This window comes from Cottoperca gobio, chromosome 17, assembly GCF_900634415.1.
Source record: "Cottoperca gobio chromosome 17, fCotGob3.1, whole genome shotgun sequence".
Taxonomy (NCBI): domain Eukaryota; kingdom Metazoa; phylum Chordata; class Actinopteri; order Perciformes; family Bovichtidae; genus Cottoperca; species Cottoperca gobio.
The window spans coordinates 615,513-626,092 of NC_041371.1; the positions used below are offsets into that span (position 1 = coordinate 615,513).

At 40.8% G+C, this 10,580-nt stretch overlaps 1 protein-coding gene across 1 annotated transcript in view; it reads right to left on the reverse strand.

Moving 5' to 3' along the window:
* LOC115022782 (discs large homolog 1-like protein) overlaps positions 1 to 8,196 on the reverse strand; it is a 139,451-nt gene extending 131,255 nt beyond the window's left edge. Inside the window, 2 exon segments of the mRNA XM_029453871.1 lie at positions 3,347 to 3,478; positions 7,343 to 8,196. Of these exon segments, the coding sequence (XP_029309731.1) occupies positions 3,347 to 3,478; positions 7,343 to 7,361 (151 nt within the window). The 5' untranslated portion in view covers positions 7,362 to 8,196.
* Between the last annotated feature and the right edge of the window lie 2,384 nt (positions 8,197 to 10,580).

Sequence of the window (10,580 nt, forward strand, 5' to 3'; positions counted from 1 at the left end):
ATGGACTGTGAGGAACTGGTGGACAAACAACCCGACGTTCAGCCACTTAATGTCACGGAGACTCTCAAAGCTACATGACGAGAGGATTCATGCTCATTCTCCACTACACCACCAGTCCACGGCTTTAGACCCTTTCGGATTCACATCTTTGGTACCAAGTCGATGACAAAATTCTGAAAACGTGACAGTACTCGTTTTTACCGTTAATACCGTCAGGGATCTTACGGTGTCCCGACGTCAATAGAAATGTTTTTGGGACGCTGTAAACTCAGTATTGACGCGTTCAGGGGACGCTGATGAAGCTACATTGTGAACGAAACATCCGTGGGGAAATCTGCAGGAGAGCTAGCTAACGTTAGCGTTAGCAGCCGGTGGAGCGAGGTTCCCTAGAGTTGCATGATGGTGTGTTCAGGCTCTATGCAGTAAAAATGTATATTGGGCGAAGGTACATTATAACCATGGATGTATAAGAGAGAACTGCACACAGCGTTGGAGGCGGGGCCACGTTCATTCCTATGAAAGTTGCTCATGAAAATGGCTCGACTTTTCTAAACATCATCGTTTGCGTTCTTCCGCATCAATGAAGTGCAGAGAGCGGGCGCACTAGCGTTTCCTTTAACACCTAAAAACTAACTCTTGATTTGGCCATTTGTGTCTTTTCTAACTTTTAGGATCTGATGATTTAAATAAGGGCTGTGCAAGTGTTCGTACTGGGAAGTTGATTCACCTCAAAAACAAATAATACGCCGATTTATAGACGTCGGCAGGAAAAAGTATTTCTGGGCCCATGGCGTCACATACAGAAGTTGTAATTCTTTGAATATATAGTTTTCACAGCAATTAAAATAGAAATTAGAAGGAAATGACCCGTTTAACGTCCAACAGCATGCAGACTAATAAAGGAGGACGTTGAAGTACGAGAGCGATGTTTTCTAGAATCGTGGCATCATGACGTCCCCACTTCAGAGGAGGGATGTTAGCATGTTAGCATGTTAGCATGTGGTTCTTGTTGATGAAACTCATTTGTTGGAAGTTAGAACAAGAGACTGTTTTGTACAAAGTCAAGTTGTCAAATGTCGTTACAAGAACTTTGTCTAAATAAACTAAAACTGTCAAAATGATGATTTAAATTAGAAATCTGACGTTCCATCAGTTTGATACTAAACAAGTCTTGAAGTTTAAACATTGAACTGTAACTTCAGTCACAACCAAACATCTTTCACCAACATCAGAATTTTCTTTTCTTCCAGATGCTGCCCTTTGTGTTACATGTGCCCCCCCGGGCAGTCGCACCCCGCACACTTTATGACCTCTCGCCTCCCTGCGACGGCTCAAACAAACACGAGCACGGCTGCAGCCATGGCCGACTCTTTCCTGCAGCTCTACAAACGCGAAGAGGTCGGAGAGGTCGGCAGGAGCTGTTTACACATTATCAGTTTACTGACGTTCATCAGGCGGTAGGCTATCTGACCTTCGATAATTAATCTAATCAGTGCCCCCCCCCCTCCATTTAAAGAGTCAGAGCTGCACTAATAAACGTCACGCCACAGTACTGACTGACACTACGGCCGCCCCGGGACACTACACTGACTCAATGAGTTACATTAACGCACTTTATTGCAAATCTTATGTTATTTTTGCACATATTCTTTTTACACTTGCACATGCATGAGTCAATATTTTGTACGTTCCAGCTGTTAGTTTTAAACATTGTGTCTTTTTATTTTTAAAAACAGATATATTTTACATAATTTGTTATGTTGCTTTATTGTCATATGCACAAAAGCTATGAGAGTCCCAGGCTCCTCCAACACACAGTATACTTGAGTAACTTCAGTGTACTTGAGAAAGTTCAAGAGACATAATGGTGCAAGTTTTCAGTTCCCTTCTCTGCTTATTGTGGCAGTTATGCACCAAAATATCAAAGCAACACCTTGTGTATGAAAACACACTTGGCAATAAACTTGATTCAGATCCAACCTGAAGTGTGCATGAAAAGAAAGCATGAAGACAGCTGACAAAGATCTTTCCGAAACAACCGTCTGCACTCAGGTCATCAGTAGCCTGTGTGTGCACGACATTATCCAATCACAAACCAGCTTCAAACCATCACAATGTCCCCACACTGAAAGAAACGTCGCCCCAACGGCTGCCTGGATTCTTTACATTAGCAATCTGTAAAATGTGCAGACGGTATCGTACACAGTGAAGTCGCAGACCGAAGCAGAAGGTGAGTAACTCCAGCATTAGCAGCTAATGCTACTTCTAACTAGCTTCTACCAGACTTTACACTTTACTGTCTACACAAGGCTGTAGCGGGCTTAGTTTTAAAGTTTGGAAACTAAAACAACTTAAGGAATCCATCGTCACCAAACATGCCAACTAGCTTGTTGTTAAGAAGGCTAAATAACAAACCAAAGGGGAAAACTGGCACCGCCATATTCACTGAGGTCCCTGAACCCCTCACCTCAAGATATCTGGATGAAAACTCTTCTTTGCAGACATTTTATCACATTGTGGGGCAGAAATCATGCAGTTTGAATGCAGATGAGTCCCCACAGCCGTTTAGTGAGAGCACTTTGTAAGACTCGACCTCGCTGTATAAAACGAGCAGGATGATCACAGCCTCATGAAACTTTACAGACAAACTCCAGACTGAAGGCGTTCGGAGGATGTTCATAGATAGATGATTGATAGATGTACACCACTTCTATGTGCCACTGTTGACCTGCTATCTCCCCCTAAAATAAGACACACATGGGTTCATGTGGGTCACTAAGGGTTAATAAAGAAACTAGTTGTATCCAGTGAATCACTTCCATCTTTTACAGACACTTTTCCACAGCACCGCATTTCTGTGTGTGTTTGAATGAAACAGATTTCTTTTCACTTTTCTAAATATGTAGAAATATCGTTGAATGGGAGCACATTGTATCCTCACCAATAACTGTGTTGTTGTCGTTTCAGATCTTAGACTGTTAATAGATGAACACGCGTTTGTGAGCTTATTGATGCCATTTGTCCCAGAAATTCATATTTATGTGTCAAAGAACAATTTGCATGTTTGAGATTAAAATAAAAACGTTTCTTAATTTTGCGTTTCCACCATTTTTAAACTTCGGTTCCAGTTTCTGCTCTCAAGAGTTTATGTTGCAAAAAATATTTTTGTGGCCTTTTGACACCTACGGCAGTTTAACTTAACCGAACAAAACCTTCCCTCGAGAGCTCCTTGCTTTCTGGACTTTCTTGTAATTCTTCCAGGTCTTGCCAAGGCTTGAAAGCTGCATGACAAGTCAGCAGAGCCCCAGGATGTTCCCAGGCTGTGTTAATGGATCTGAAATCGTACCTATGAGAGCCTGGAAGAGGTTGCTCTGGAAGATGTCGATGACCCTCTGGATGGAGAGTCGGAGCTGCCGGTCCTCAGCGTGGTGCAGCTTGGTCCGGTACTCCTCCAGCAGCAGCAGGGCTCGCTGTGCATCTGTGGGGGGGGGGGGCAGAGGTGAGACGGGGATACAGCGGAGCCTCAGCGACTAATGAAAACTGATCTGAGACACGACGGCAGCAGACGAGCAACACTGAATGAACAGCTGCAAGGTTTCAGGTCAGAGTTGAACTAAAAAGGCCTTTACCCAACAGATGAAGGCCAGTGTATCCGGTCACATTTGAGTTTATAGCACATCAAAACTTGACTAAACCAAAGGACATCAGATTAAATGCTTACATTGTATTATGCAGTAAGAGGAACGATCTCTAATGTATTAGAATATTATTTATTTCCCTTTATTATTATTTAAATTTGTTTTAATGCTTTTTTTCTTCTAAATACAGGTGTTGCATTTATACACGTTTATCTTATGGCAGGTTGTTTGTCTGGTTTTACTGAGATTGTATAATAAAATGAGTTCAAAGTACATGAATGAATAAAAAGTAATAAAAGAATAAAAAAACCATCCAAATCAGCAGCTGAAGTAACATCTCCACAAACTAAAAAGAAAAATCTGATCAAATGCTTATGTTGAATTAAAAGAAATGTAATAATTAAATGACTTTTAAGGCCGGATATCTGTTTAAAACGTTACTTTATTTCAGATTGTTTAAGGACACAAAGAGTTACAAGTAGAATAGGTGAAGGGCTGCAGCCAACCATAAATATTCATCTTACTGCGATATAGAAAACAGAGAGACAAAGTCACATTTCACAAACTGGAAGCAGAGACTTAAAGCGATTAATCGTTGATCAAAAATGTTTTTTTTAATAATTTCCTGAAGGATTAGCTCTAAATAAAGGTATCAGTGTTCCAGGCTCAGCGCAGAGGGAAGCATGAGGTCAGCTTTGGGTTTGTAGGCCAGCAAACATTCTGCAGAAGAAACCCAAACTAAAGTGTAGAATAAACTATGAACATGGAATGTTGTGAATACAAATCTGAGACTTCTGAGGGACTTTTAAAAGTTAAGTTTAGATGAGAAATATTCTCTCTAAAGGATGATGTGGCATTTCATTATAAATGTATAGATAGATGGATAGATGGATAGATGGATAGATGGATGGATGGATAGATGGATAGATGGATGGATAGATGGATAGATGGGATGGATAGATGTAGAGATGGATAGATGGATGATGGATAGATGGATGTATAGATGGATAGATAGATGGATAGATGGATGGATAGATGGATGTATAGATGGATAGATAGATGGATAGATGGATGGATAGATGGATAGATGGATGGATAGATAGATGGATAGATGGATGGATAGATGGATAGATGGATGGATAGATTGTAGAGATGGATAGATGGATAGATAGATGGATAGATGGATAGATGTAGAGATGGATAGATGGATAGATGGATGGATGGATAGATGTAGAGATGGATAGATGGATAGATGGATGGATAGATGTAGAGATGGATAGATGGATAGATGGATGGATAGATGTAGAGATGGATAGATGGATGGATGGATAGATGGATGGATAGATGTAGAGATGGATAGATGGATAGATGTAGAGATGGATAGATGGATAGATGGATGGATGGATGGATAGATGTAGAGATGGATAGATGGATAGATGGATGGATGGATGGATAGATAGATGTAGAGATGGATAGATGGATAGATGTAGAGATGGATAGATGGATAGATGGATGGATGGATGGATAGATGTAGAGATGGATAGATGGATAGATGTAGAGATGGATAGATGGATAGATGGATGGATGGATGGATAGATGTAGAGATGGATAGATGGATAGATGGATGGATGGATGGATAGATAGATGTAGAGATGGATAGATGGATAGATGGATGTATAGATGGATAGATGGATAGATGGATAGATGGATAGATGGATAGATGGATAGATGGATAGATGGATAGATGGATGGATAGATGGATAGATGGATGGATAGATGTAGAGATGGATAGATGGATAGATGGATGTATAGATGGATAGATGGATGTATAGATGGATAGATGGATGGATAGATGGATAGATGGATAGATGGATAGATGGATAGATGGATAGATGTAGAGATGGATAGATGTAGAGATGGATAGATGTAGAGATGGATAGATGTAGAGATGGATAGATGTAGAGATGGATAGATGTAGAGATGGATAGATGGATAGATGTAGAGATGGATAGATGTAGAGATGGATAGATGGATAGATGGATAGATGTAGAGATGGATAGATGGATGGATAGATGGATAGATGTAGAGATGGATAGATGTAGAGATGGATGGATAGATGGATAGATGGATAGATGTAGAGATGGATGGATAGATGGAGAGATGGATAGATGTAGAGATGGATGGATAGATGGATAGATGTAGAGATGGATAGATGTAGAGATGGATGGATAGATGTAGAGATGGATAGATGTAGAGATGGATAGATGTAGAGATGGATAGATGTAGAGATGGATAGATGGATACTTTATTCATCCAGAGGGAAATTTAGGGACCAACTTGTTATAAAAGTTAGTGACGGTGGTATTTGTTGCAGGCGAGGTGGTCTGCAGGTAAACAGATATTTAACAGATAAATACAGCTGATAAGTAGATTAATCGGGGACCATTTTGATGGTCAATTGATCATTGAAGTGCTGATAAACTGACTTTTATATTTAATCTGCCAATTAATCGAATTGTCATCAACTGAAAATCAAACATCAACAATTTAAATAAAAAAATGTGTAATGGTTTTAAGTTAAAACTAGACTACCTCTTCTTAAATGTAATGTTTTATTCCCTCGTAAACTGAATATCTTTTGGTTTCGGACTGTTGCATAAAACAAGATGTTTTTCGTCTCTGGGAACTTTATCAACTTCACAAGAAGCCGTGTAGTAATTAAATTAATTGTTGTTTCCAGCCCTGAAAAGTTACCACCAGGACTTTAAAAAACAAGTTCAAATTAAAAAGGTTTATAGGAAACTTAACGGTTTTATTTCTAATTGTATGAATCTCAACATCAAGGCCCACAATGGAGATACATTGTGGACTTAACTGTTTTATTTTAGTATATTTGTCATTAAATCTTGCATGTCTACAAAACAAACAAACAAACAAACTACACCATAATGCAGAGCACATATATTTAAATTTAATAAAATAATGGCTGCTAGAATCAATAATTTAAGTAGTTGAGCGAGTTAAAACCAAATGGGATGTTTAACTTTCAACAACAATGGTGATATTAAAGCTTGTGATGGACACATTTCATTTTTATTGACATTTTATAGATTAAGGGACTAATCCAAAGCATAATAACACATCAGCTGATTATTAAAACAGTTTTTAGATGCAGCCCTAAAGCAGGAGAGACACTAAACGGTAAATAACTATATAATTGTCTTTCCCAGTGAAAGTTAATAGGTTGCTATTAACTCACTGTTAAATAAAAGGTAAAGATAACACTAAAAGTGCACAAGTGTATTAATATCATAATATCTTTTTGTATTTTTTAGTTTTTACAGTTAACCTACTTGCTGTGGAAAACCGTTGTAAATATTTAATTAATATTAGAGTTTATTTATAGTTGGGCTCGTCTCCAGACAAGGTGCCCCATATACAACTTGGTTAGCAACAGCGGCTAACCGGCGGCTAGCCCTACTTTAACTCACTTTAACTGACCCGGCATGGCACGGCTCAGTAAGGCCGAAATAAGCCGTGTGGGCGGTGTTAATGTCGAGTTATATATCTGTGTTACTGACTGTTTATTCAAGTGTGTGTGTCTTTATACGAAGCTGCAGTTTGAGCTTCTCCCAGCAGGCAGCGGTTAGCCGCCGTGCTAGCTTGCTAGTTAATATGTTTAAGTGAGACAGAGAGCGGCTTACCTTTCTTTCTGACTGGCATGGTTTGGCTCGGCTCGACTCGGAGCTACTTCTGTGTCAGCCACATACACTCCTCGCACACAGGACGGTGTATTTATTGATTATTCCGCCAGTTAAAGCCCCGCTGTCACCGCTCCAAGTCCGAAGAAAATCCCTCCACGACGACACCAAGTTCCCCTCCGACCAAACAAACTAACTGTCAGGGGAAACTGACACACACGTCCAGCGAAAATAACACCCGGGGGGTGGGGGGGGCACTCATACACACACAGATCCGGTTAAAAAGTAATATCACAGAAAGCAGGATCCAGAAAAGAAAAGGCTCCGGCTGTTACCGACTCTTCTTGCTGTACTTCCCCCGCCAGAGAGGCTCCCTGCCCCGGCGTGCACCGCGCAGGCTGACCGCAGTGGCGACACACAGAAAAGTGGAAATTTCACCAACTGATGTGCCGTGCGCCAAACTCCATGTAAAAAACACTCCGTTTCCAGCGCCGGGCGGTGCGTGCATGAGCTGACCGCTGCTGCTGCCACTGGAGGTGGAGGGAAGTGATCAGCAGCTCCGGAGCCTTTTGATGCTTATTCCAGAAATAAGAAAACACCACTTCAAAGTCAGTGGCACACCTAAACTCTAGCCGTGCCAAGCCCAGACTGATTTATCCCACACTGGCACGCACACTTTATGCGTGTATCCCAGCACAGCCTGCATTCGTGTCAAACTTCTCCCAGTGTAAATCCCTCCTCCTCTCTTCTTCTTCTACTTCCTCTTTACTTCTTCTTCTTCTTCTTCTTCTTCTTCTTCTTCTTCCTCTCTTCTTCTTCTTCTTCTTCTTCTTCTTCTTCTTCTTCTTCTTCTTCTTCTTCTTCTTCTTCTTCTTCTTCTTCTTCTTCTTCTTCTTCTTCTTCTTCTTCTTCTTCTTCTTCTTCTTCTTCTTCTTCTTCTTCTTCTTCTTCTTCTTCTTCTTCCTCCTCCACCTCCCCAGGTCTACAAATTCCAAACTTTCCTCCAAAATGGCGTCTCACAGAGCTGCAAATGTGAACCATGTGATTTCCAAAAGCCTACCCCCTCTCTCTTCAACCTGCCGCCCAATCATGCAGCTCACCTACAAGCACCGAGGAGGAGGAGGAGGAGGAGGAGGAGGGTGCAGGAAGAAAAAGAAAGTTTGGGATTAACAGAAAGGAAGGATGAAAGAGTGACAAAAGAGAGAGGAAGTCACAGTAAAATAAAATAAAAAGCAAAGAGAGGAGGAAGACCAACTCCAGGATTAAAGATGTAAAGAAGAAGATGTAAATAATGAAGAGGAAGGAGAGGAAGAGAAGGTGAAGGAGAAGAGGTAAAAGATGGATGAAGAAGACGAGGTAGAAAAACACGAAGAGGATGTAGTGGAGTAGAAGTATAATGTAACATAACATATAGTATAAGTACCTCAGAATTGTACTTAAGTGAAGTACTTGAGTAAATGTACTCAGTTATTTCCACCTCTGCTCATATGCACAACATCGAAGCAGTCATTGGCAATGAAATTACAAAATGTATCAGAAGAAAAACACAAAAGTAAAAATGAGAATCGAAGACATAAAATAGTGAAAAGTAAAAAGACAGGAATAAAATCTAATATTGTGGAAGACGTGTGCAGGTATGAACATGTAGTAGAAGTAGAGTGAAGGTAAAGTGTATTGTGAAATGTGAAAACAATATTAAAGTAGCAGGAAATGGAAATACTCAAGTAAAGTACATTCACCTTTAACTGCATTGTCATATACACAAATATGAAAAACACAAGAACCTTCAAGGAAAACTGAGAAGACAAATGTTTAATCATCTCCGGCTGCCTGTCGTTTGTAAATGTTAAAGATGTTGTTTCTGGAGTCCTGCAGGGAGGACGTGTTTCTGGAGTCCTGCAGGGAGGACGTGTTTCTGGAGTCCTGCAGGAAGGACGTGTTTCTGGAGTCCTGCAGGGAGGACGTGTTTCTGGAGTCCGTCCTGCAGGGAGGACGTGTTTCTGGAGTCCTGCAGGGAGGACGTGTTTCTGGAGTCCTGCAGGGAGGACGTGTTTCTGGAGTCCTGCAGGGAGGACGTTGTTTCTGGAGTCCTGCAGGTGAGGACGTGTTTCTAGAGTCCTGCAGGGAGGACGTGTTTCTAGAGTCCTGCAGGGAGGACGTGTTTCTGGAGTCCGACCCGGAAGTTAGCATCACTGCTTCCCTCACAAAACGCTAACAGGATTTTGGATTAAAGCAGAAAATAACAAACGTTTCTGGTATTTACACGTGTTGTTCAGCAGGATGATCTCCACAGATTATTTAACACCTTTATGATTTTTGAATCTTAAATTCAATCTCCAGAAGTAAGAAGCTAATGTTCGGCTACAAAGGAGCTACAGCAGGTCACATGATGTCACGTCACCACCGCTAAGCTAACGGCGGCTAATGTTAGCTTGATGACGTTTAGTCTCATTTAGCCGCTCGTTAGTGACCGACACGTAGAAGCTGCAGAGACTCACGAGTCGGGGAGTTACTGACATGTTTTATAACGTAGAACAAAACGTTGAAATGTCTTCAGCTGGTGTTAAACACACATTATTTCAGGCTTCTAACCAAAGATACATCGACTTCCAGACGAGGGAACAGGAAGTGCTAAAATACTGACTCATTCAGGGTTTTAGGCTTCTGCAGCTCTCTGTACGCTCTTAGTTGTAGGTTGTTAAGAAGCAGCGTGGCTGTAAATGTTATGTTTTGACGATTGTTGCGTGATCTCACATATCCAGCTGCCTCGCAGAGTCACCTGATTTGTGACGACGTGGAGGAGGTGACGTTGAATCAGGACGAGGAGGAACTCTGGTCACATGATTACAGACATTTGAACAGTAATGTGTCGACTTTTCCAAATGAATGATGAGCAAAACCTGCAGGAAAAGTCGAGTCTCTCTTTCTTTTGGAGAACTCTGAAGAACACATTTGTGTGATTGTTATATTACTTTATAGTGAATGAAGTCAGGCTGCTGTTTATTTCTTGAAACCTGAAACTTGAAATTATTGTTCTGCTTCTTTTTTCACTGTTTTGAGTTTTTTACTCTCATGTGATGCAAATAATGAAATGTGTTGAAGTACGGCTATTTTAAACCATTTATTAATGAATTTGCAGAACAAAGACTGAATCATATTTACTGTCACTGTGATATAAAATAACATATGCTGTGATATAATCCCCCCCATGGTCTCCTGGGAGGAAGTCCTGTGCTCCTAC